Consider the following 27,881-nt stretch of genomic DNA (forward strand, 5'->3'; position numbering starts at 1 on the left):
GTCTGGGTAGGATACGCAAATACAGATACTATTCAACTTAACAGAAATGTTTCCTCCTAGTTCTTGCAACTGCATCAATGCACTGCAGATTACAGATTAGATCTTAAACTATAGCATCTCACTGTTGCCCACTGCTTAGCGTGTCCACTTCTAGGCTTTTTTCCCTTCCTCATACAGCAGCAAGGATTTTCCATCTTATATTAGGGTTGTATATATATTGCTACCAAAGCCATGTTGCTCTACTGTGACTTTAGTTATTCCTCAGTCTAATTCTACCTTTCAAGGTATACTTTCATAAAAAAAGCCACAAAATTATTTAGTTAAATGTCAATGAATGAATGTTGCATCATCCGATGATTAAGCCCTAACAACTTCACTTGAATAATCACGTATAGTTATTTCCAATTACAAACAAGAAAGATGAGCTGAGAGCTTGATCCAACAGGAACAAGGCAGCCAAAACTGGAATGAACTGAAGTGTTTGTGCACATGTCACAACAGAGACAAGCATCTGTGTTTTCCGTCAGCATACCTGCTCCTGCGATAAGCACTGAATGGACTAGTATCTTTAAAGAAATCTAATATCATCTTCTCCACCTAGTACACCAAGGAGGAAATACTAAAATGCCAACAATCATCCCTCTCTGGTCCCAGTCCTCAACTTGTATCTACCATATTCATCCATTTTGGTGTTATTGCTACAAATGTCAGACATGAGAAACTGGTAGAACCTATGGTCCCTGACGTTTTCTAATGCAATAACATCTCATTTTGGTCAGTTTTACCATATATTCAACTGTAACGGGATTGCCCAAGTATTTTGTTTATTATCGACATTTCTTGACCTAATCAATCATACATAGTATTCTATTTGCACATTTTTTTAAAACCTAGAATAAGCCGAAACCAGTTTGGCTCAATGGATAGAACGTCGGCTTGGGGACTGAAGGGACCCGGGTTCGATTCCGGTCAAGGGCATGTACCTTGGTTGTGGGCATATCCCCAGTAGGGGGTGTGCAAGAGGCAACTGATGGATGACTCTCTCTCATCGATGTTTCTAGCTCTCTATCTCTCTCCCTTCCTCTCTGTACAAAATCAATAAAATATATATTTTTTAAAAAAACAAAAACAAAAAAAAACAAAAAACCTAGAATAAAATTCCAAAAGGACCTGACTGATATTAAAAAAAAAAAAAAAAAAATGGACTATCTGGGAAGACAGTCAAATCTGTCAGCTCATGTCATCCTCGAAGACACAGATTCTACCAATCCAATATAAATCGGTACATGAAACTACTATCAAAATTGGAAAGTAAACAGCTCTGTGTCCTCAAGCTTTAAAGGTAACAAGACATGGCTATGAACATCTTCGCCTGACTTGGTCCCCACTCAAAGCTATTCTCAGTATAACAGTGGCCTTTTAAAAATAGTCAATATCATGTCATTGCTATGTTCAAAATCTTACAACAGTTTCCCAGCACATTCCAAGTTAAAACCGAGGTCCTCACAGGGACCAAGGTGATGCATGACCCAGCCCATCCACACCCCTCCACCAGCTCTCATCTCTCTCCAGCCCCACTGACCTCCTCTCTGCTTTCCCAAAATTCCAGTCATGATCCTCCTTCGGGAAACTTTTCTATCTGCCACTCCTTCTTCCGGTGGTGCTTTCCTGTCTCTCTCACCTGAGCAGGGAAGCTCAGATGGGAGCCTTCTCCAACCAACCTATTTAAAACAGCAGCTCCCTGTTCTCCCTCCCTTGCCATTTTTTGGCACATCACTTCTTAATATCTGTTTTACCATATTTCATTTATTTATTTATTTACAGTCTTCTCCCCTGACTAGAATGCGAACTCCAGGAGGACAGGATTTTTATCTGTTTTATTCACTTCTTCCCGAGCCCAGAGTAATGCTCAGCACAAAACAGACATTTAATATACGGATGCAATGTTGTTAAATAGCATCATTTGTTTGTTTTCCTCTCATTAGCATGTAAGCTCCATGAGGACAGGGACTGGTGTTTTCCACTCTTAGAGCCCCAGGACCTAAAACAGAACCAGACATGACAGACTGTCAAATCTCAAAGGGAAGGGGGAGCAAAACGGGGTAGGTGGCAGAATAGGTTAATCAAAGAATTTATATGCATATATGCATAACCATGGACACAGACAATAGTGCAGTGAAGGCCTGGGGGTAGGGGGAGAGCAGGTACAGGGTAGAGGGGGAGTCAATGATGGGCTGGAAGAGGTAAATGGAGGAAAAATGAGACATATGTAATACTTTCGAAAATAAAGATTTTTTTTTTAGAAAAAAAAGGACAACTCTTTAAATTTAAAAAAAAAAATGACAGGGAAAGATTGGTGAGGAAATATCAATGTTTCCATGGTGATAAGAAATGCACTTTCACAGTACAAAACTGTCAGATTATAAAATGAAAATAAGTTCACTTTCATTTTTTCCCAACATGTTTCTTCTCCCATTTATCAATTATTAAAGACTTTCTGAAAAGAGCTTTAGCCCTTTCTTGTTTTTTCCAGTATTGAGGCTAATTCATAGCACAGAATTATGTGACTGTCTTTTTCTTGACAACTGATATCATAAACACAACGTTCTCTTGGTTTTCTTTTGCCTCAAACTCCATCATACTTAAAAAAAAGAGGATGGCCGGTATGGGTCAGTTGGTTGGGCATCATCCCATGTAACAAAAGGTTGCCTACTTGATATTATTGGGTCAAAATGGACTACAGTTTATTTTAAATCTAGAGGAACTGATCTATACCTTTGCCTAGTTTCACAGATAAATCCATAGGATGAACTCACTGCTTGTAAGGCCAAGACTTACAATATTCCTTTCGAAAATACCCAGTTAATTTTAAAACATAAAGAGGTCATCATATTGCTTCAAAGGGCTTACTGATTCGGCAACTGAACTCTCAGAGGCTGAAACATACAAACAGCAGTCTTAGAAGAACATTCTATGCATCTACTTACAAAAGCATGATATAAGGTCTAGAAGACAGGAAAGAAAACATGTGAGAATGCCATGAGCTCAGCTACAATTGAGCAGGTAGAGTCCAGAGAGTCCCTATCTCAGTCAAATAGCACGGAGCAGTACATTTGAAATGGTCTGCTCAGCCCTCAGCCCACAGAAGTGCTTAGAGGAGCCGCCAACTATGGACGAGGAGACCACGCCTGAGCTCCAGACCTCTCACACCCACATCAAACAAGAAGAGAGCTACCTCCCTGAATGCTGGGATTCTGGCAAATAGCTAATTTTTAAAATACCTGGAAACCAGCACCAAGGGCTCAGAGTCAGGGAGACTCAAATTCTAGATTTGTTGAAACAGGAATATACACCACCATGCCTAGCAAGGAATCAGTGCTCAATAAGAGGTAGAAATGATTATCCATCAATGAGTAGTACAAAGAGGTATTAAAGGAGTGACTCTTCAAATACACAACCACATAACTATAATGTGACAATACACATTTAGTTATCAGTGTACCCCTTAGCCAAATATAAAATTACCCCTTATGAACCCACTCTATCCCTTAGGTACTAGAGACATGGTACCCAGGAACCCCAAAAAGCTTTCCATGCACCTACCACAAAAGGAAGGAGTTAGGGAAGGAGAGGTGGAAGAAAGATGAAAAGGGGCAGACAGAGGGAAGAGAGAAGTAGGGGATGAAAACAAAGGGGAGAAAAAGAATGAAAGAAAGATGGAGGGAAACCTCCAGAATATGAAAAGAAAATTACAAAGCAGAAATTAATTCATATTTGTCACAACTAAGAATTATATTCGAGAATCCTGGTATTCATAAATATTTCATTATACGCTTAAATAATTTGTTAGATTTTCTTCACAAACATGACAAAGAATGTACAATGACTGCAGAGAAATCATAACCAACTTCAAATTAGATGACATACTCAAAGGTAAAATTAAAAAAAAAAGTCAACTGCTCAACTGCTACAACAACACACACACACTTACACACACACTCAGTGTGTGATATGAGCACAGTAAATACATTTGATACTCTGTGATGGGAGCCTCAAATAGTAAAAGGTCCTAGACTCTTAAAACAGTCTCCTCTTTGGTTTGGATTCTGTTCAGTCTTCCTCAAGTTGTGGCCATCACCTATGTCATTTCACAGTGAGAAGTAATGACAGGAGCCAAGGATAAGACATAGGAGAAGGAAGAAGAGAATTCCGGATGTCCTCTATGACCCTGAGGCTTTCCAGCATATGCATTTTGTAACTCCTGAAAGCACCCTTAGGAATCACTCATTCAGGCCATGGGCCACTCCACAGCTCCTCTCCCTCAGCTATAACACCAGACAAAGGGAAAGGAGGCTAACCTGCTTTATTTTATTTCGGGAGTTGGTGATGCGCTCTGTGATGCTCTGGTACGTGCGGATGGCTGTCGTCAGTTCTGTATAGTGCTGCACAATCAATTCATCCAGGTCACGATCACATTTCTCATAGGCTTCTTCAAGGCGACCCTTCTCATTTTCTCTGTCTTCAACATCATCACTGGTAGACAGGGTTCTGATAAAGACAGAGGATATATCAAGCTGAGTCAAACTTAGAGCAAAAAGAAAAAAAGTGCAGCATAGGAAATATAGTTAATAATATTGTAATAACCAGGTATGGTGCAGGTGGATACTGGAAATATTGGGGAAACACTGTGTAAAGTATATGATTGTCAAACCACTTATGTTGTTAACCTACCACAAAATAATATTGCATATAAACTGTAATTGGAAGAAAAAATACCAATTAGTCAATAAGCTAGCCCATACATCCCACTAACTAGGCAATGAAACAATTTATTAAAAGAAAATAGGAAACTACCTACTTAGTAAATTCCAATGCCCCCATCTAAATGGATTTGCTGGTTGCCTATCCAAGGAGCCTTCCGTTCAGTTTTTCCTTGGCATGCCAACTGTAATTGGATAATAGGCAGCATGAACTCTGCAAGACCCTGGGCAAGTCTTGATTTATTTGAGTTAATCCTGGTAATTCCATTTCCCTCCCCAGTGACAAGTCTAGCCACTGAGACTAAGGATTTCTAGGTAAAGTTTTACTTGAAAGTAAGATTAATAGGAAGCAGGCCCCTTTTCCCAACACGGAATAATCTGATAAAAGCTGAGATACTCAAATAATTCAGCCATCTCACAACCACGGACAGGAAAGCTCAGAGAAATGCCAAGCCACTGCTATGACGTCATTTTGCCACCAAAGCAGACAACCCTGCAGCTGCCTGACCCCAGGACTTCTTGCTAAGGAAGATGCTAATTATCCTGTTTAGGTCACTTTCAGCTGGTTGTCTTTTACATATAGCTGAAAGTGTCTTAACTGGTAAATTTATTCATACACTGAGAAGCCACCTTCCAAATAGCTTTTCTTTAATTCTCACCCAAGGATATGTTTTTATTGACTTTAGAGACAGAGAAAGGGAAAGGGAGGGAGGGAGGGAGGGAGGGAAGAAGGGAAGAAGGGAAGGAGGGAAAGAGAGAAGGAGGGAAGGAGGGAGGGAGGGAGGGAAGGAAAGAGGGAAGGAGGGAAGGAGGAACATAAATGGGCTGCCTACTATACCCACCCTGAGCAGGAATCAAAAACCCACACCTGGGCATATGCTCTGACAGGGAAGTAAACTTGCAACCCTTTGGTGCATGAGACAATGCTCCAACCAACTAATCCACACCAGCAAGAGCACAAATAGCTTATATAAATGACCTCAATTTGGTATAGAGCCCCCAGTGGCCTAGAAATCCTATCTAGTAAAAGAGTAATATGTAAATTGACCGTCATTCCAACACACAAGATGGCTGCCCTCATGTGGTCAAAGATGGCTGCCCTCATGTGGTCAAAGATGGCTGCCCCCATGTGGTCAAAGATGGCTGCCCCCATGTGGACCACAAGATGGCCAGCAGGGGAGGGCAGTTGGGAGGAACCAGGCCTGCAAGAGAGAATACTTGTAGGCGATCAGGCCAGCAGGGGAGGACATTTGGGAGTGACCAGGCCTGCAGGGGAGTGCAGGTAGGGGCAGTCAGGCTGGCAGAGGAGTGGTTAGGGCAATCAGAAAGGCAGGCAGGAGAGCAGTTAGGAGCCAGCAGTCCTGGATTGTGAGAGGGATGTCCGACTGCGCATTTAGGCCTGACCCTACTGGGAATGGGCCTAAACGGGAAGTAGTACATCTCTCGAGGGGTCCCAGATTGGAAAGGATGCAGGCTGGGCTAAGGGACACACACCCCATGCACGAATTTCGTGCATTGGGCCTCTGTAAGGTCATATTAACTCTAAAATCTGTTAGGAAAGCAATAATAGGAGCTACACTGTAGGGTAGTCCCTGAATGTGCTATTCTTCCATCAGCACTAACAAGATTGATATGAATCAACAATAACAGGGAATGAGATAGATACACTTATTAAAAACCTTTCAATAACTTTAGTTTGATGCATAGGCCACAGATCTTTGTTTCCTCTATTATTTTTCTTGGATAATTTTTTTTAATTTAGTGTTATAACCAGCAACAAAGAAACCTTTTCCTTTTATCTGTTGGCTGTGGTAATTTAGAGTTTCATTAAATTCCCTCAGATTTGTCAGCCTATACATTCTGCATAATTTATTTCATTTATCTTTTTTAATTTAGGGAGGGGTATTTTAGGCTCTCATTGATGGATGTAATCAATTATAAGTCCATCATTAGTACTGCTTTCAAATATGGTCTGTCAGCAAATCAATCACATATCTACTCCTAGATATTTGCAAGCAAAATACTGTACAATAGACTTCTCCAAACTGTCACTTAGACCAAAAGATCTTAATTCATGAGCCACATAATATATAAACCTTTTTTTTTTTCAATTCAGAGGGAGATTCAGCAGGCCAGTCTTTTGCTTCAATCTAACCTCCTGAAAGAATTTTGTAAATGTGTTATGGATGCCAAGAGACCTGATGTAGCATGAAATTGGGAGTGGAGGGGAGAGTGTAAGGAAGGAAAAAAGTGATGCCTCTAAGGAATGTGGGGTACACTCAGGAAATCAACACCCTGTGAACCCCTAGACTTAAAGAAAGGCCTTTCCCATGCCAGGTCTGTGTCCTCCTCTGTCAACTGGTGATCCTACACCACACTTACCAAGGTTACTTTCAGGTAGAGAAAACCATGCAAGTGTGTGACAAATAAATCAGAGCGGAGAATTTAGGGAAAACTTGGTCACAAAGACAGAGCTACCAACATCAGTTGCATTATTTGGGGGTAGCTAAGGGTGTCTTCCTGTTGTTTCTATGATATACAACTTTGCTCTTTAAATCTGAAACCTTCCGGGCTGTTAATAAAAAATAAAGCACAATCAGAAAATGCCTTCAATTTATCAATTGTCCCAAAGGAAAGATCCCTAGATATTTAACTCTATGCTTTCCCTTGTAAAAGCCAACAGCCACAAAATTTTCAAACCACACCGCTATGCATGATTTCCTCGCCACCACCACCTGCGGAAGGAAACATGCCAGACATTGCACACTGTTTACATTAAGCAGCAGCACTGCCACTAAGGACAGTGTCAGGCCCAGAGAGGACCTCACCCTGGCATCAGCTGTCCCTGCGCGCCACATCGCTGAAGCATTAGGGGTTATTTAGGAAAATCAAAGAGTTCCTAAAATAAAGACTGAAAAGTAAATTGGTCTGTAGGGGGTTTCAGCTCTTTCCATTTTTAGAGAAAGTATTTATGTAAGGAAATCAGCCAGGGTTGCCCCACATTGGTAATTCTTTCTCTTGATGTAAACTGGGCTGAGTGACCTTTTTCCTTTCAGTAAAAAATACTTATATTGGAGAACTCTGAAAGTAAAAACCATTTTAAAAAATTTAATTAAAGGACAGTAAGGCAGCAAGGATAAAAAATAATAATGATGGCTGCTAATATTTAGAAAGGCTTAGTAGCTGCCAAGAAGCAGCTGTGCTGCGGACTTGATAGAATGTATGTTTGATCTTCACACAGCCCTGGAGTAGGTCCTATTGCTATCCTCCCTCCCCTTTACAGATGCAGCAGCTGAGATTTGAAGAGGTTTGCCCCACCTCATACAACAAGGGAAGAAACAGGACAGGGATTCAAAACCCAGGTAGGTCTGTTTTCTAATTATGCTCCTAACTGCTACAGTTATAAGCTCTGGAGTCAAACTGCCTGGGCTGGAACCCACCATTTACTGCCCCTGAGACCTTGGTAATCCTATCCCACTTTACTAATCTGTAAAAAGGAGCTAGTAAGTATACCTTCCTTATAGGGTTGTTGGTTAGAATTAAATGAGATTACACAGGCCTGGCATATCATTAGAACTCAACAATGCTGGTTGTTGTTGCTAGCTACCATAGGTATAGTAGCAGTAGCACTGGTGGTAGGAGGAGAATCAGTAAAGGCAGTAGCATTTTTCCACAATGTAATGGAAAGAACATCCTTTGGAGACAAAGGTTCACAGTTCATGCCCCCAAGCCCTAGATCATTTGGCACTGACTGGGCATGAGATTTGACCTCTGATTCTCACTTTATTCCTCCTTAATGTCAAGAACTGTGAAGAGTCCGAGATTTTTATCCTACTTACAAGTTAACAAGCTAGCCTGCCACGGTTTTGTGGATTCTGGTAGAAGACACAAGACTCCTGGGTCAGACTAAGGACTTTATTACTCACAGCAGGGCAAGTAGCATGAGCACCAGCATATTTGTTCAGTGCCCGTTCCCGCAAGTCTCATTGGGGTTAAGCCCAAATGGATGCCTGCACACGCTGTGAATTACTGGAGAGAACCCTGAGCTTAGAAAGCCGAATCTTTCATACTGGACAGTAAATATGCCTGCCCTCTGCTCTAGAAGACAAGATTCTATCTTCCAAGGATGCTTGCTAGCAAACACCCTGACAAGGCAGTCTAAAACAAAGGGCACTCAGTGCTTTGCTCAAAAGAACTCCCAAAATACAACACTCCCAAGGAGAACTGTCTCCTGTAATGAAACGTAATTCACTGGATTTCTCCAAGGAGTCCATGATGTCAAGTAAATACAAATTCATTTCCAACCTCTGTTTTCATTTCAGCAAAATAAAACCAGAAATACAGTGCTTTACACAATGAATATTTACGAAATGAATGAATGATAGCCGTCAGAACAGACTAATTCCAGGGAGAAAGTTCCTAGGCATGCTACCAACACCCAGCAAATTCCAGTGTGAAGTCATCTTACTTTAAGCCAGTTACTTGATCTGAGCTGACAGCAGGTAGAAGAGAACACTGTCATCTGGGTCAGCAGTCGCCAACCTTTTGAACCTCATGGACCACCAGATGGCGACCGATGAACTAGGCCACCCTACAGCCAAGTCAGGAGGCCTCCTTAAGCCTCCATCAGGGGTCCTCAAACTTTTTAAAGTGGGGGCCAGATCACGGTCCCTCAGAGAGCTGGAGGGCCGGACTATATGAACTACTAATTCCTACTGTAACACCTCGGCTGCGCTCACTGCCCAAAAAACCTGGCGGGCCGGATGAGACTCCTCTGCGGGCCGCATGTGGCCCGCGGGCCGTAGTTTGAAGACCCCTGCTCCATGTGATGGAGAACTTGCTAGCTCAAAAAGCAATTCAGTGCAATTTTAAATGCCTCCCCTTATCACAAAGCATTTTATTAAAATAAAATAAAATAAAATAAAATAAAATAAAATAAAATAAAATAAAATAAAATAAAATAAAATAAAATAAAATAAAAAAATAAAATAAGCCTCTTCATAATGTCTACCCATCGATCCTGGTTCCACCTTTCCCAGTAACACAAAATGAATTTATTTCCTCTTCCCCAACATTTCTCTTTAAATGGTAAAGGCCTCTCAACACTTCCTTCTTCCTCAGGTTAAACACCTCCAATTTCTTTAACTGTTTCTTACACAACACGGAAGCCCACCATCCTGCTTGTTATCCTCTGAGGTCCCCTCAACAGTGGCTAACACTCACACAACACCCACTCCATGCCTGGCATCCATCTAAGTGGTAGAAACATAATAGTTCATTTATTCCTGACAACAATTACGAGGGAGGTGCCATTATTACACTCTTTCTACCAATGAAGAGGCTGTGTGGAGTTCCAGGCCCAGAGCTTTGCAGTAGCAGCTGGGCAGTCTGCTTCTTCAAAGCCTCCCTGTCCTGCCTCTGAAGATGAGCTACTGAGCACTGAACACAACATTCCCTCAATATGGTGTGGCCAGTCCAACAGGAAGAGATTCCATAGCCCACCATCTGGGCACTAGCCTGAAACTACTTTGTAAAATATATTTTATTGATATTTTACAGAGAGGAAGAGAGAGGGATAGTTAGAAACATCGATGAGAAAGAATCATCGATCAGATGCCTCCTGCACACCCCACTACTGGGGATGTGCCCGCAACCAAGGTACATGCCCTTGACCAGAATCGAACCTGGGACCCTTCAGTCCGCAGGCCAACGCTCTATCTACTGAGCCAAACCGGTTTCGGCTACACTGCATTTTTTATGGAGTCCAAAAATTATCCAAGATCCCTTTGATATTGAGTGCTAACAAAGCAGCTAACATTCACCCTCTATTTGGAAGATTTTAAAACTAAGAGCACAAATATACTACATTTTGGAAGAGGAAGTGAAACTATGAAATGGAGTGTCTATTACACACAAGGCCATGCAGGGCTACCTTGCACACATAATCTAAGGTGACCCTCAAAATAGTGTGGTGACATAATACCACCACCCTTTTCACAGACAATACCACAGATAACAAGCAGAGGAACAGAGAGGCAGAGTAATTTGCATACATGTACACAGGTAATAATATCAGATTTGGGATGAAAACCAAGTATACTTGACTGCAAAGGCCATGCCCTTTCCACTATAATGTTACAAAATCCTACCCTTCCTGCCTCAGCTCTTGAGCTGCGGACTGCACCATAATCAGTCGAGAGAAGAGCTGACAGCTGAAGATGTAAAAAGAGCACTAAGCAGTAGTTTCAGTGGTAACATCACATCTGAACAAGAAGGTTTAAAAAGCATGAGCTAAAAGACATGAGCAGAGAACAAACAGTTTAAAGTTGCCGCCCCAAGATGCGTTCAGGTTACAGAATCATCCTTTTTTTTTTATTAAACTTATTGGGGTGACATTAGTCAATAAGATTATGTAAGTTTCAAGGGTACGTGTCTATGATACATAATTTGTATATTGCATTGTGTTCCCACCACCCAAGGTCAAATCATCTTCCTTCACCATATATTTGGCCCCTTTACCCTTTACTACCCTCCCACCCCCTTCCCTCTGGTAACCACCATACTGTAGTCTGTATCTGAGTTCTTGTTTTATATTCCACATATGAGTGAAATCATACGTTTCTTGGCTTTTTCAGACTGACTTATTTTGCTTAGCAGAATATTCTCAAGGTCCATCCATGTTGTAGTAAGTGGCAGTATTTCAGCTTTTCTTACGGTTGAGTAGTATTCCATAGCCTCTGTATTTCGGTGTAGCTGGTCAAGTGTTTTGAAAGGAAAATAACTAGTCACCATCACTGGCTCCTTCTAGGGAGCAATTTTGCTTTCACTTTGGACTTAATAAAGCAGTGGAATGCAGGCAAGACAAAGTACACAAAAGGCGATATTACTCTTTAAAAAGACAAAAGGAAGATTAAATAAAAGAAAAAGCACACCTATGAAAATAAGGTTAGCCACCCAAAGGTAACCCATCACTCAAGAGGAACAGTAACCTTCAGTCAAAGACAGAAGAAGAAGATGCAAAAATTAAGAAGACAGACGTGGAATACTACCATCAGAAATACACCAGAAATCGTTCTGACCATTCTCATTCAATATGGCAAACAGGAGGTGTCTGCAACTTCAAAGTTCTCTGACCTTGGACAAGTCACTAACTTCTCTGAATCTGTTCCTTTCCTTGTCAAAGAGACAAGTTAGTAAGAATACCTGCCTCCCCAAGTGGTGGTAAGGATTGAAGAGGTGTGTAATGGACTTTGTAAATATAAAGTGCAATTGAAGTGTGGACTTATCCATCATTAGGAACAAAGTCAGTCACCTGTGAAATCAAAATGATTTTAGCCCAAATTCCTTAATCCCTCCCCCACTCAAAAGCCAGGAGATATTTATTTATATCCCAGGCCAGACCTTTCTCGGTATTCTTAGTGCTGGGTGCACTAAGTGCTTAGGAAAAGCTAACTAATGGGCAGCAGCCAGATGCAGGATCTGAAGGAGGCACAGAGAGCAGTTCCCTGTGCTAAGAAACAACCGCAGCCAAATTATCTCCCGCGAAGTAAAGCCTGTTCAAAAATATCTAGGAAAGGACAGACAATAGAACTGTGACCCTACTTAGTTCGTTTATTTATTCAACAAATAGTTATTAAGCACCTACTACTTGGCAAGCACAGTTCTAAGCAACTAGAGATTCAGCTGTGGTAAAACAAAATCCCTCCCTCATTAAGCTTACATTCTTGTTGGAAAGCAATGAAACAAATAGAGAAACATGTAACACGTGGAGGCAGGGAGTAGCAGCTATGGAAAATGGAAGGCAGAGTAGGAGGATGGGGACCATTTTACTTATAAAGTCCAGAAAGGGCCTCTCCCATAATGTCAGTATTTGAATGGAGCTTTCTAGGCATGAGGGGGAGGAAGGTGGCATATCCAGAAAAGCTGATTCCAGAGAAACAGAAGATAGGCCATGAAGCAGGAAGTGTTTGGTCTGCTCAGAGAAGGAAAAGAAAGGTGATCTATGTGGTTTTAAAAAGTGAGGAAGGGTGACATGGGTGAGATGAGGTCAGAGAGGAGCCTGAGAGCCAGATCAGTTACAGTTCTGTGGGATTTCACACTGAAAGTGTTCTTTGAAGTTACTTGGAGGTTAGTACCCATGCAAAGAATGATAGCCTTCAACCAGGAATGAACTGACTAACAATATTTATTTCCAAGTTTCATTTTATTTCTATCCTAGCTCTTTCCAAAAAAAGATCTGAAATGACTTGTATAAGAATCCTATATAATAAAAGCCTAGGTAGGTGGTATAGTGCGACATCATCACAAGATGGCCACAGGGAGGGCTGTTGGGGGGTGAAGAGGCCAGAAGGGGAGGGCAGCTGGGTGCGTCCAGGCCAGCAGGGGAGGGTAGTTGGAGGTCATCAGGCTGGCAGGGGAGAGCACTTGGGGGTGAGATCAGGCCAGCAGGGGAAGGCAGTTGGGGGCAACCAGGCTGGCAGGGGCGGGAAGTCAGGGGCAACCACGTCTGCAGGGGAGGGCAGTTGGGTGCAACCAGGCCAGCAGGGGAGGGCAGTTGGGGCAATCAAGCCTGCAGGGGAGGGGAGTTGAGGGTGATCAAGCCAGCAGGGGAGGGCAGTTGGGACAATCAGGCTGGCAGGGGAGCAGTTAGGGGGTGATTAGGCTGGCAGGAAGAAGTAGTTAGGGGCAATCAGGCAGGCAAATCGTTAGGAACTAGTGGTCCCAGATGTGAGAGGGATGTCTGACTACTGGTTTAGGCTCAATCCTGCAGGCCTAACCCAGCAGTTGGACATCCCCCAAGGGGTCCTAGATTGGAGAGGGTGCAGGCCAGGCTGAGGGACACACACCCACCCCTGTGCATGAATTTCATGCACCGGGCCTCTAGTGTAGATAATAAAGCCCTGGCCAGTGTGACTCAGTTGGAGGAAGCATCCTCCTATATACAGAAAGGTTATGTATTCGATTCCTGGTCAGGACAAATACTAAGTTAGAGTGTTTGATTCCCAGTCAGGGAATGTCCGAAAGGCAACTGATCAATGTTTCTCTCTCACATCAATATTTCTCTTTTTTTCTCTCCCTCCCTTCTAAAATCAATAAGCATATCCTCAAGTAAGGATTAAAAAATAAGAAGGGAGAAAGGAAAAGGAGGAGGAGGGAGGGAGGGAGGGAAATACAAATGAGAAAGTAGAACCCCTTAAAGAGATGCAAAATAAAACAATGCCATATAAATGTAAAACACAAGTATTCTGGTCATTTGGGCAAACATACAGTGTTTCCCCAAAAATAAAACATCCTCTGAAAGTAAGACCTACCTACAGGTTTCCTTCTGAATGAAATATAAGGCATTCCCCCAAAAATAAGGCCCCCTAGGCTCTGTCTCAGAATGAAAATTAATTTACCGTAAACTGGTCGCTAGGGCCACCCCGACTGGCGTCTAGCAACCAGTGACATTATGCAGAGTCCTGACATCACTGCTGTGTGGAGGCGGAGCAGAGGTCGGAGTGAGTGAGGGGCGGGAGAGAGGAGGAGACTTCCGCAGATGCGTGTAGAACAGGAGGATTAGAGCGGGACGGGATGCTGCGAAGGTGGTGAGTGCTGGTCTGTCTCTGGTGACACTACCTGATGCTCGCGGCTGCCCTCATGATGACTGAAGGTTCTCAGTCAGTGGCAGACCCTGCTCCAGCCCAGATCCAGGCCCCAGCAAGCCCAGTGACAGTCCCCAGGCAGGCCCCAGGGGGTAAATATCTGATAAAGGGGTAGGGGGGATGTATGGTGAAGGTGTTCAGTGGCACAGGAGTGGGGGGAGGGGGATCACTTAAAATGACACAGGAGGATCACAGGGGGCAATCAAAATGACACAGGAGGATCAAAAGGGGTTACTAAAATGGTAATCCCCCCTCTGACTCTCCTGTGCCATTTTGATTCCCCCCTCTGATCCCCTCTGTGTCATTTTAAGTGATCCCCCTCCCCCCACCTTGATACCCCAATTCCTTTTTTTACCCCTAGAAATGAACGCAAAAAGAAAAAGCTACTTCGTGGAGTACAAGAAAGGAATCATGGAAGACTCTTGGGGCCAAAATCTTACTGCTTTCTGCAAAAAGAAGATGTTGAGTATCCAATTGGTCCGAAAATGGCGAGCAGAGTATGATAACCTCATTGAACAAGTGGACAAGGGAAATGCTAAAAAGCACAAGTGTGGATCAGGTTGGCAACCATTATTTTCCGAGCTGGAAGACCTGATCTGTGAATGGGTTGTTGACAGGAGAGCAAAGGCTTTGGTTGTGAATAGGGCTCAGATTCAAGAATTTGCCCTTGCAATGGCACCACAGTTTGACATAGCCCCTGAAGACTTCAAAGCATCATAACACTGGCTGGATAATTTCCTTCAGCGAAGTGAACTGTCTTTAAAAAGATCTACAACATTGTTTAGGTTGGAAGATACTCAAGTTATTAAGCGAGCACTTGTATTCAAGTCCTTTATTGATGATGCTGACTTCTCTAAATACAATCTTTCCAACATGACTGCTATGGATGAAACTGTAGTATTTATGAGCCAATCATCTCAAACAACAATTGAACAGCGGGGTGCCTCCTTAGTGTACATTCCCTCCACTGCTTATGAAAGTGCACGTGTTTCCTGTATTTTGGCAATTCGTCTGGGTGGCACTAAAATCCCACCTTTAGTCATTTCTAAGGGCAAGAAGGAAAAGATTGAACATGTTTTGGGTGTTTTTATTCTTGAAACTGAAAAAGCCTGGGCCACACAAGCAGTTATAAGGAAGTGGGTCGATTTAATGCTGCCACTTGTTATGCGAGGGAGCCAGAGATCTGCTAGTCTGGGATGTAGCCAGCACTCACCGCGCTAAAGACATGAAGACATTTCTTCATGAAAGAAAAATAGATCAGATAATGATTCCCGCAGGAATGATGGCCTATCTCCACACTCTTGATATTGCAATAAACAAGCCATTCAAAGACAATTTGCACATGGAAATTAATGACTACATTGAAAATAGAATGGAGAGAAATCAGCCTGGAAACTTTGTAAAACCTAAACTGCAAGAAGTTGTGGCTTGGGTGAAGAATTCATGGGAGAAAATCACTGACAGTTGCATTGCAAATGCACTGCGAGCAGGCTACCTTGACAATAAGTACTCATTTAAAGACAGTGCTATTGCTAAACATGAGAGATTTGGTCCACTGATTCTGAAAGAAATGGAGTCACAAGAAATTCACCAGGAAATTCAGGAATTGGATTGTTATGATGATGTTACAGAAAATGATGACATGATTGCCATTGAATGAGTAAATTCTTGATACTGTAGGATTCACAGTTTTTCTGGTTTGTGTTGACAACTACGGTACTACCGTATCATATACAGGTAATAAATTTCCTTTATTTTCATTTAACAATAAATGTGTATTCTTCATGGAAAAATAAGACATCCCCTGAAAATAAGACCTAGCGTATCTTTGGGAGCAAAAATTAATATAAGACACTGTCTTATTTTGGGGGAAACAGGGTAGTTTAAATGAGCCCCCAAAGCTAACTCTGGGGTTCCTAGTAGCCAATTCAAAAAGGGAAACATAGTCAGTTATATTGGTGTCATTGTTAAAATGACAGATTCCAGTTCCACTAGGATGCAACTTTAAACAAGTCTTAAATTCTAAAATAAATATTTCACTTAAAACAATAAAGAAAACATTATCCTATAATAAAAGCTTAATATGCTAAGTGTCTGGTCGGCCATTCAACCAATCAAAGCATAATATTCCTCTTTGCTATTGATGCCAACACAAGAAAAAAAAAAAGAGTCTAGAGCTGACACAATTCTTCAAAATATTATCCTATTTTCTGTCCAAACTGCTTTTTACCAGGAGATATTAGGTTACACTATTAGGTCTATTTAGCCCTTGTCTCAAAAGGTGAGCATCAGATTTTCTTTCCCTCTAAAGTGCCAAACAGCCGACCTAAGAAATTCCTGACAGCAACAAACACGTACCCTCTCAGCAGGGAACTGAAGGCAGTGCCAAGTATGAGTTGAGTGAAAGCAGGAACTGAAAAGGAGGAAAAGAGATGGCTCTTTTTTGCACTAATCAAACTAGCTAAGAAGGAGGTCTTCAAAGATAGTTAATTCTAAGCAGAACACTCTGTGTATAATAGGCAGTCTATTAATGCTTCTGTTTGTTATAAAAATAACAAACCCTCATAATTCTGAATTATCGGTAAAAAAAAAATCACACATAAAAGAAATGTTTGAGATGTGTATCACTATAAAATCATACTAGATATGGCTTCACTTAAAGCATAACCAAATTTACATTTCACTTTTTTAAAATATACTTTATTGATTTTTTTTACAGAGAGGAAGAGAGGGGGAGAGTTAGAAACATCGATGAGAGAGAAACATCGGATCAGCTGCCTCCTGCACACTTCGTAATGGGGATGTGCCCGAAACCAAGGTTCATACATGCCCTTGATCGGAATTGAACATGGGACCTTTCAGTCTGAAGGCCAACACTCTATCCACTGAGCCAAACCAGTCAGCGCTACATTACACTTTTTAATCGTTTTTATTATATTCAATTACACATTGCAATTGCTTATTTCCTAATTGTCTTATTAGAGCTCAAAAAAATATAAGACAATTCCATCCCAATTGATAGCAAGTCACGATGACAAACAAGTCCCTCTGAAAAAGTTTTCTGAGGCATAAAAACAACATCCCTTAATTCAGTACGAAGATTCATTTACTACCAAGTGACAGGAAGCAATTTCTGCTTTAAAGTCAATTGAGAACTCACTGGTGTCTTGCTTCAGACAGCACTTAGGGCCAATTACTACACCAAACACATGCAGTTTTTCAATATTTCAATTAACTCGGTTATACAAAACACTTGTGGGGACCAAAAGCTATAAATCTTGTAGCCAACAGAGAAGGCCATTATCTAAAATTAAGTAAAATCACCCTACTAACACATACAACTGAGTCCAGGGTTGACAAAGTCAAGTTAAAATCTATACCTCCCTTACCGACTCTTTTCCCTCTTGCATGTTAAGCCCCACCTCCTCCTTAAGCTTTGTCCACACTGATCTTATTTTTCACCTCCAGTGCAATGTTTTTGTTAGGGTATTTGTTCATTTCCAGGCTATATGCTGTTGCCTAATGTGGAGTTTCTGGTGAGTTCCTGCGAAATGATGTTTTGTAAGATATTAATAGGTGTAATTTGGTCATGTTTGAAAATTCTGGATTACACAAATTGAAGGTTTCTTAACCGCAGACATCCAGGAGACTTGAATATGGTAATGTGCAGGGTGCCTCTGGGAGGGAGGGTGTCAGAGTAGGGCTGGGTGGATAGGTCTTGAAGATACATTATTTAGCATTTCTGCAATTTATTAATCTACAGAACCCCACTCTCCCCTCTCCACACCACAAACACACAATTTTATTACCATTTCCAAACATGTACAAAAATTAAGACACTTGTCGAATAAGCCCAGCTTCAACAACTTGAAACATATTCCAATCTTGCTTCATCCTCCACTGACTCAAACTTGCTACAATTACTTTGAAGCAAATCCTAGACACATCATTTTTATTGGTATGTATTTCAGTGTGTATTGCTTAAGAATAATCTTTTTTTTAAAACAAAGGTACAATGCCAGTATCTCAGCTTTTTCAAAAAAGTAAAATGCTAATTGGTTTTTAAAGTGTATTTGAATCACCTGGAAATCAAGGCAGATTCTAGTGGGTCAGGTGATGACGGAGAGCCTATATTTCTAACAAGCTCTCAAGTTATATTTTGAGTAAAAAATGTCTCCCATAACACAATGACAGGCACCAAGTTTTAAATGGAAAATCACCTTTTGAATCATGTGCCACTTTATTTTCTGCAGCAGCTTTATTAAAATTTTTAAAGAAAAGTTTCTCCTAAGGATCTTAAAATGTCCTTACCAAGTAAAATGGTACACAACAATTTTACATTATAACTTCCTATTAAATGGTGAGTTGCCATGTTTTCTCAAGGTGAAATTCCCTACAAATAAAGGCCTGATACTACAAAGACAAAGATCATAACGCATTTCATGGCTTTAAAGCAGTTAAAGATGAAGGAAGCAACAGAGAAGCCACAGGGAGCAGGCTCATCACTGCAAACTGGAAAATGCAAGCACAGGTTGCAACCATTGAAATGCAAGCAAAAGGGGCAAAGTATGATGCCACCCACAGAAAACCCATTTACCAGCTCCGTAATTGTGAGACCTTGGGCTCACAATTAACAAAACTAACATAGTCATTAAATAAGCAAAACACAAAAGAACGATATCCTTAAAAATAAATACATACACAGATATATAAGAATTCCAAAGCATTTCTAAATGTTCAGAAGGAAAAAGTTTCTGAAAAAAAAGAATTATATGAATTAAAGGTATTTAGCCATTTAATTAAATACACCGCAAATTACTAAAAAGTCAGAAAGACCAACTAGTGCCAAGATATCTAGTTCATGTCCATGCCAAAATTTTATATACACCTCTGATTACCTTATTCTTCCTCGCTGAGCATATACAGCCACCTAAAACGACTTACAAAAAAACAAAACAGGTTCAAACTTGGACATTAAGGCAGAGCTTGCAGGGCAGAGCTGTGGAGAGGAAAGAGCTCCCTCAGCACTGGGAGGTGTAGGGGTGTCGAACTCAATCAGAGAAGGGGCCAAAATCTAAAATCCAGCCTAAATCGCGGGCCGAATGGTTTACTGAACAGTCATAAACTGACAATGTCATAAACTGACAGCGGAGTGCAGTGATGACAGCGTGGTGCGGGCCACATTGCAAGGCCTGGCGGGCTGGATTTGGCCCGCGGGCCTTGTGTTTGACACATGTGTTAGAGGGTCTTCCTCCAGTCCTCAGCATAAGCCTGAGAGGAAACTACTCAAGGCCAGGAAAAGTACCACCTGAGAGGGTTAATGGGAACAATTATCCGAAATCTGGTCCAATCCAAAACTCTCATCAGTCACAGAGCACTGGGAGGAGTACTCAAAAGGATTTTGCTATCTTGGTGAGACAAAATTGGCCCTAGACTAAATGTCACTCTGTTCCCAATTAGAGAAATTTAAAACAAGACCTGAAAAGACCCCAATGTTCCCAAATAACTTAATCACATCCCAGAAAAAAACTCAGGAATATTTATAGGAAAATAGAGGCATCCAATATCAGTGCCCTACAAGGTAAAATTTACAATATCTACTATCCAAAAAGTAGAAGGAAGGCGGGGAACATTATTCAACTAAAACTACCCAAAAGTAAAAAGATGATGAAATTAGTACACAAGAACATTAAAACATTTATGATAGCTGTATTCAGTATGTTCAAGAAACTATAAAAAGAGCAAACATGTAACCAGACATTAAACATATTTAAACACACACACCCAAATCAAACTTCTAGAGATCAATACAACAGATTAAAAAATGACTTACCATGGAATTAACAAATTAGGAATTGTAGAAAAGATCAGTGAACTTGAACACAACCAATACAAACTATACCAAAAGAAAACGCCAAGAAAAAAAGAATGAGGAAAAAATGAACCTCAGCATTCAATGAGCTGTGGGACAACTTGGAGTGGCCTAAAACAACAGAAATAACTCTGACAAACAATGTAGGACTTATACATTGATATCTAGTTTTTGTAAACTGCTGAGAAATTAAAGAAAAATTAAATGGAGGGATATACTCTGTTCGTGGATCAGAAGACTCAATACAGTTAAGATGTCAATTCTCCCATCTTAATCTGTACATTCAATGCAACCCCAACTAAAATTCCATCCGGTTTTATTGTAGAAATTGAGTAGCTAGTTCTAAAATTGATACAGAAATGCAAAGGACCTAGAACAGCAAAAACAACTTTTAAAACGTAGGATACAGCTGGAGAGCTTACACCATGCATCTTCACAATTTATACAAGTATTGTCATCAAGATAAGAAGATAAATGGAACCAACTAAGTCAAGACACAGACCCACATTAATCAAAAGATTTTTTACAAAGGTACAGAGATATTCAGTGAAGAAAGGATAGTCTTTTCAATGAATGGTATTGGAACAAGAGGGTATCTGTACACACACACACACACACACACACACACACACACAAAACACTGTAGAAAAATTGACAGGGATGCTGAAAGTGTTCTCTATTTTGATGTGATTATACAGGTAAAAATTCATCAAGCCATACAGTTAATATGTGTGCACTTTACATATGTATACCTGAAAAAGGGAGACAAAGTAAGCATATAAGTCAGCATACAGGCAAGGGCCCATATTTATTTTTAAAAAATTATTTCTATCAATCCATCCAACATTTCATACACAGAGTAAGAAATATGTCTGGAATTAGGTTCATCTAATTTCAATACAGGAAACTTATGGAGGATAAAGTTTGAAATTTTTTTCATCTTCACATTTTGCTGCATTTCCATTGTTTCAATTCCTTTAATGAGTGCATACTATTTTTATAACAATATAGTGATTTTTTTAAAAATTGAAAGCAAAGTTATTAAGAGTAGTTAATTCTAGATGAAGAGAATATGAGTAATTTATATTTTCTTCTCTGTAATTTCTTTATATTTAATTCTTCCACTTAAAAGTATTTATATAACTACACATTAACATGAAAAGGTTTTGTTATGCTAAAAATGTTAACTTTGTTATAATTACAACAATTATTCTTTGTATGCACGTGGACAGCATCCACATGAAAACCTTTAGAAAAGGAAGTGAGGAAGTATTTTGGGAAATGAGATTGTTGGACAATGTTTCTCTTTTATGACTATATTTTTTTTATGTTTGTGAGATATAATTTTTATAAAGGAAAATGTTGCAATGACAAGTGTACATAGCAAGAGGACAAAAAGCATGAAACATTGCTGAAGATCCAACATATATTCAACAATGGAGAAAAGATAATCTTTCAACAAATGGTGGTAGAACTACTGGACAACCACATGCAAAACCATGAATGTACACACAGATCTTAAACCCTTCACAAAAATCAACTAAATATGTAACACATATAAAACTCCTAGAAAGTAACACAGTAGAAAATTTAATGATCTTAGATATGGCAATAATATTTAGATACAACACCAAAGAACCAATCAATGAAAGAAATAATTGATAAACTGAGCTTCATTAAAATAAAAAAACTTCTGCTCTGAAAAAAAAAAAAAAAACACTGCCAAAAGAATGAAAACACAAACCACTGATATATACCACTTATGGGAGTGTAAATTATCATCTTTCTAAAGTACACTTTGGCTCTGTCAGAATACAAAAGGCACATATACATATTCTAATGCAGCTATTCCACTGTCACTGCCATAAATTTAAATTCCTGGGTATGCCCCCTCACTGCAATATAGTTTTAACAGTGTTTGTTTAAAAACCAATAGATTATTCTGTATCCATATAACAAAATGCTACATAGCTACTGAAAAGAATGACAGAAATCAGTGTGTGCTTCTAGAAAATATCTCAAAGATAAAGTAAAACAAATGAACAAAGTTTTAAAGTATACACAGTATGATCCCACTTGTTTAAAAAATATAATATTTATAAATATTCCTTAAGAATATATAAATTCATAAACAGCTGCCTGGTCAACACTCTCATCAAAGCCTGAACCCCTCGACAGTGTTCAATGGATCAAATATGGGGCTGACCAAAATACTCTGTGCAATTTAACAGGCATTCTCAATGAAGGATTTGCTTGGTTTTTGAAATTCCATCTTCAAAAGTTGAACCTTCAATTCCTTCAAACCTCCTTGACATCTGAAACGTCTGTCTACAAAATCTCTACTCTGAGGGGTCTGTAAGGTCTCCTCAAGTCACAGTCAAGTTTGCCTTCCCAATTAAATTAGCTATTAAAGACCAACTAATAGAGAAGAGAGTCAACCATTAATTGGAAAGCAAATCACCTAGCAGTAAGGGGTAGACACATTTCCCAATTAAAAATCTGACAAGAATTCACAAATCAAAAGAGCATCTCCCAAACTTCACAGTGTGTCACAGTGCTTATTTCCTGTTTAGAAAGAAAGGCTTCCTGCTCCAACTTCCCACCAAACACAAGGCGAGCAGGTGGGGGTGGAGGATTGATAGTAAAGCAGGAAAATGCTGTGCGTGGACAAGGGCATCAAACTGTCCAAAGTGTGCATCAGCAGGGAGTCAGGACTCTGTCCATCCAATGAGTTCCGTTTTAAGGGGCCAGTGGGCAAGACTTCAAACCAAAGCCTGCAGTTAGCAGCAGGCGGACAGACAATCCCAAGCCCTGGGCTCAGCGAAGCCCCTCCTCACCGCCTGAGGACCTCTTTGCAAAGCCCAGAGTACACCCTATGTGACTGTCCTGACACTTTTCTAGTACTTTTTAAATGGTTAAGAATTTCATGTCTGAGTCTCAAGGTACTTTTAAAAAATGCACACCTGCCGAATGTAATACTTTCTTTACAATTATACTGTTCCTCACCTTTCAGTTACTTTGATGGACTGCCACACTAGCAAAATAGTCATTATTTAACTACCTGGTACCCTGGTTAGAAACCCTGGTACCTTTGAGAGTTTGAAGAGGTTAAGAGTAAGATGAGATTTGGATATACATTAGCATGTCTACTCTACTCTGTCCTTAGGTCATCTGTGTATTCATCTGTACATTTTTTTATCCAGTGTTAAAAGACAATTATAATAAATGCTCTTCTAACAAATAGGAATAGCATTTAAAAATATATTAAAAAGCCCTAACTGGTTTGGCTCCGTGGTAGAGGGTCAGCCTGCGGACTGAAGGGTCCCAGGTTCGATTCTGGTCAAGGGCATGTACCATGGTTGCGGCCACATCCCTAATAGGAGATGTGCAGGAGGCAGCTGATCGATGTTTCTAACTCTCTATCCCTCTCCCTTCCTCTCTGTAAAACAATCAATAAAATATATTAAAAAAAATTAAAAATACATAAAAACTTATCAATACATAATGTAGTTTAGAAATGACCTTTTTTACATATCTGAAAAAGAAAAGTGAGGGAGAATTTTTAACATTCACTATTCAAAAAAGAAAAACAACTGCTTAGTGATATAAAAAGTTAAAGCTAAACTAAACAAACTTTTCAGAGGACAGAGGTCTCATTCACGAACAAGTAATTTACTGTGACAAAATGATGGGGCCAAGGAAACATGAAAGAGAGCAGGCACATCCAGTTCCATGTATCCTTTAGATGTAGTTGAGATGTTATTAACATGAGCCTAAAATTGGTTTTTCTTTTTGAGGCTTGTTGCCAAAGCAACCAGGAAAGCTACAATCTTTGAGAGTTTGAAAAGAGGTTAAGGGTAAGAGTAGGTAACCAAAGTTTTATACCAGGAATTAGGAATCATCAGGACAATGTTGCAAGAAGGGTCACACAGAGAATACAAATTGAGCAGATAAACAAAGCAGCAACTACAGGGAGGAAAATTTCTCCAGTTTTATTGAGATATAAATGACATTTAACAATGTATTCATTTGAGGCAGTGGTCGGCTAACTTATTAGTCAACAGAGCCAAATATCAGCAGTACAACGATTGAAATTTCTTTTGAGAGCCAATTTTTTTTAAACTTAAACTATATAGGTAGGTACATTGATATTAACTTAATTAGGGTACTCTTGAACTGGCCTTTGCTAAAAACTCAAGGAGCCAAAGAGCCACATGTGGCTAGCAAGCCGCGGCTTGCCGACCACTGACTTAAGGTATAAATATGATCTCTGTGTATGTTGCAAAATTATTACCACAGTATGTTTAGTTAACATCTATCACCTCACAGTTATGTTTTCTTATGATGAGAAATTTTCATATCTACTCTCTTAGCAACTACATTCCCTATTCTGTTCCCTGAAGTTCTCTCCCCTGACTCTCCCCAACCTGAACACCAAAGTAACACTACCATCCTCCTCTCATTCACTGACACTGTTTATGAAATTTAAACCACTGGGTAGGTTCAAAAGCACATCCGGGAGGAAACAAGAATGGAGAGTTAGCAACACCCTCACTACAATGCCAAAATTGCCCTGTAACTCAAAGAGGTGCTGAAATATAAACATCAACATTCTGACATCAACAACATCAGTCTTAAAATGGTCACATGTAAAAATGATCCAGTTTCCTTAACCCAGAAAGCCAGCTGTGGACACTCCATTTAGATCATGCTGGTAATAGATATAACAAAATAAAAAGTGTTGTTCAAATGGTCTGAGGTGGTCAAAAATAAGGAAGAAAAATGAAAACAAAAATATGCAACAGAAGTCAGAGTAAAAAAAAAAGAAATGTACTGGGACTAAATCAGGGTGATCATGAGAGGGTAATAAGCATGGACATAGGAAATGGATGGATAAACCACAAAATCACACCCACATCACCCAGCTTTGGGAAATTTCCCCTACAAAACACAAAGGCAACCAAAAGCAATAGATGTTTTTGAATCAGTATCAATAGCAAAGCTTTAGTTTCTTTTTTAAAGCTTTTTTCAAATATAGAACATTAGGGTCAATTTAACTGCATTTTAAAAAAACCTGATATATAGCATAAAAGAAATGGTTAACACCTACAGAATCATAAGTACACCAGTGAGATGGTGCATTTGTATACAGCTGCTAACTTCCCTAATTCCCCACTCCACTTTCACTGGGAAATAATCACTCCTTCCCGGGGATTCCCACTGCATTCCATCTGTCTCTTCTGGTCTCATGTCATAGTTTTTACTTACATATTTTATCCCTCAACTATAGTCTACATCATGTCAAATTAGTCTTTGTAATACTCAAGGCATTCACTCATTCATTCAATAAATATTTCCAAAGTACTGGTACATATAAGTGCCTGGCACCATGCTACAGACAGGCAAGAAATATGCACTGCTTAAATGAATGCTGACTGCAAGGCAGAAAAAAAAGTGAACTAGTCTAAAAAAGAATCCACATAAATCAGGTGTTGTATTTCCAAGGGGATTCGGATGGGAAGCCACAAATATTCGAATATTGTGAAACAGCTGCACTACCTGTGTATTGTCACAGCAAGAAAAACGAGTCCACAATACAACAGCATTTCCTGTGCTTGGTCTACCAAGTATATTAAGTATTTCCATACAGAGAATTATCATCTGAATCCTTTAAAATATTTAGTAATGATGATTTCATGTCATAATCTTAAACTAGAGGTTCCTAAATAACACATGAGATGGGTCTTTATAAGTCCAGGAAAGGCAGGCTGTTTTAAAAGTTCGATCTGTGCACTCATTCAAGAACTTATTAAGTACCAGATATTATTGGGCCTGAATTTTAAAAAGATCAGGACAGTGCGAGAGCCCTCCAAGAACTGAACCAAAAGTTTGCCATAGGCGGGGAGGAGGGTGAGGACATTCACGTTTTATTTCAAGGGAAATACTCGAGTTGAAATTCAAATGTCAACAACGTAAAAAAAAAAGTGCTGCGTTTTATTCTGGTTGTTTTTTAGCCACTCCCTCTATCATTCTTAATGGTACTTGAAAGGACTCCCACATCTTCAATTTATTTCACTTTAAAAAAAAAAAAAAGCCATAAAAGGCCTGCCACTCCCACTCCCACAATATATTCTGGGGGGAAAATGTGTACAGAGGGTAACTTGAAATTTGTTTCATTTATTTCTTTCCTTCTTAAGGAATAGACCAGGAAAGGGAGCAGAATAAAAAAAATCGAAAATGGATGCGTGCCTTCAGACCCACAGCCCTTCCACCGGCTCACTCCAGGCTCCTGCCCGAGAGGCGGTGGCCATTCACAGGTGGTTGGAGGTGTCCAAAGTGTGACAACATTATCCTACACCGAAGTCCCGGGCACGGAGCCCCCTCCTGGGAGCGCTGCAGGGGGAAATCCACCATCAGGTGCAGGACGGGCTACCTGAGCACACCTGGTTCCCTCCACCACGCCCCACGGCGTGCGGGCAGGGCCTGGGCATCCCCCTGGGCAGCTCTGGCCCCAGAGAAAAGACCCAGGCGAGGCTCCTCCCTCCAGCCTGGCCCCCGGACTCTGGGGGGTCCGTGGGGACCCTGGGATGGGCTTGGGAGAGGCCAGGAGGGAAGGGGCGGGGAGGGTCGGCAGGGCGGAACCCAGCTCGCCCTTCTCCCTGCCAAGCGGAGGTGGAGCCGCTGCCCGCCGCCTTGTCCCCTGACCCTGCCTCCTGCCTCCCTCACCTGATCACAGAGATGAGCAGCCCCGAGGGGTCTTTGCTTTTGCTGACTGTGCCCCGGTACTTGCCACCGGCTGCCTCTGCCGCCATCTTGGTAACGGGCGGAGAACCGGCGGGCTGCAAGGAGCGAAGGCGGTGAGAACTCTGCAATTGACCTCTCCGATAGCCCACCAATAGGAGAAGAGCATTTCACAGTTCTTCCCGTTGCCGAAGTGAGGGGGCGGGACTTAGAGCGTTTCTAGGCCGACGCGCGTTCTAAGCATTCTGGGAATTGTAGTTTTTTCTTCAGCCGCTTCTGGGGTCAGAGGAAGCCAAACCAGGGGATGCTTGGTGAAGTCTCCTAATAAGTGACTTACTTATATTTATTCTGATCTTCGGCTATTTTAATTTCCTTGTTTTAAGAATTATATCAGTTTTTAAGTTAAAATTTATCTGATGATGCCACAATGTGTGTGTGTGTGTGTGTGTGTGTGTGTAGGGGATTTAAGTGGGGCAGGGTCTATACTTGATGTCCACATGCACGATTTTACTTCAAACACAGTGGTTTTTTAAAAGCACAATAAGTTGTGAAAATGAAGAGACAAATGTATTTCTTTAATATTCTCTAACACTGTTTTACATTAGTTTTATGTGAATTCAATAATATTTCAGTGTCCTGTATTCCCAGATAATCCTAAAAAGCATTCACTCAGGAACCCAAAAATGGCTATTGATGAAGACCAAGAAATGAAAACCAAAACTGACCAGATTGCAAATTGTTTTTTCTTCCCAAGCTAAATAAAATATGGATAGTAATCATGTCCATGTGTGGTTTATTAATATTTTTCCTAGTAAGTCTTCATATTTCCTGCGTTTGATTCTGTTAGTTTAGTTAACAAAGATT

The 27,881-nt window shown here is 40.5% G+C and overlaps 1 protein-coding gene across 1 annotated transcript in view; it reads right to left on the reverse strand.

Annotated features, from left to right (window-relative positions):
* EXOC4 (exocyst complex component 4) overlaps window positions 1-27,161 on the reverse strand; it is a 675,663-nt gene extending 648,502 nt beyond the window's left edge. Inside the window, exons 1-2 of the mRNA XM_084896566.1 lie at window positions 27,003-27,161; window positions 4,359-4,548 (exon numbers count right to left, since the gene is read on the reverse strand). Coding sequence (XP_084752692.1) covers window positions 4,359-4,548; window positions 27,003-27,088 — 276 coding nt within the window. The 5' untranslated portion in view covers window positions 27,089-27,161. The remainder of the gene's footprint in view (window positions 1-4,358; window positions 4,549-27,002) is intronic.
* Between the last annotated feature and the right edge of the window lie 720 nt (window positions 27,162-27,881).

The sequence above is a fragment of the Pipistrellus hanaki genome (genome assembly GCF_964339955.1).
Source record: "Pipistrellus hanaki genome assembly, chromosome: 10".
NCBI lineage: Eukaryota > Metazoa > Chordata > Mammalia > Chiroptera > Vespertilionidae > Pipistrellus > Pipistrellus hanaki.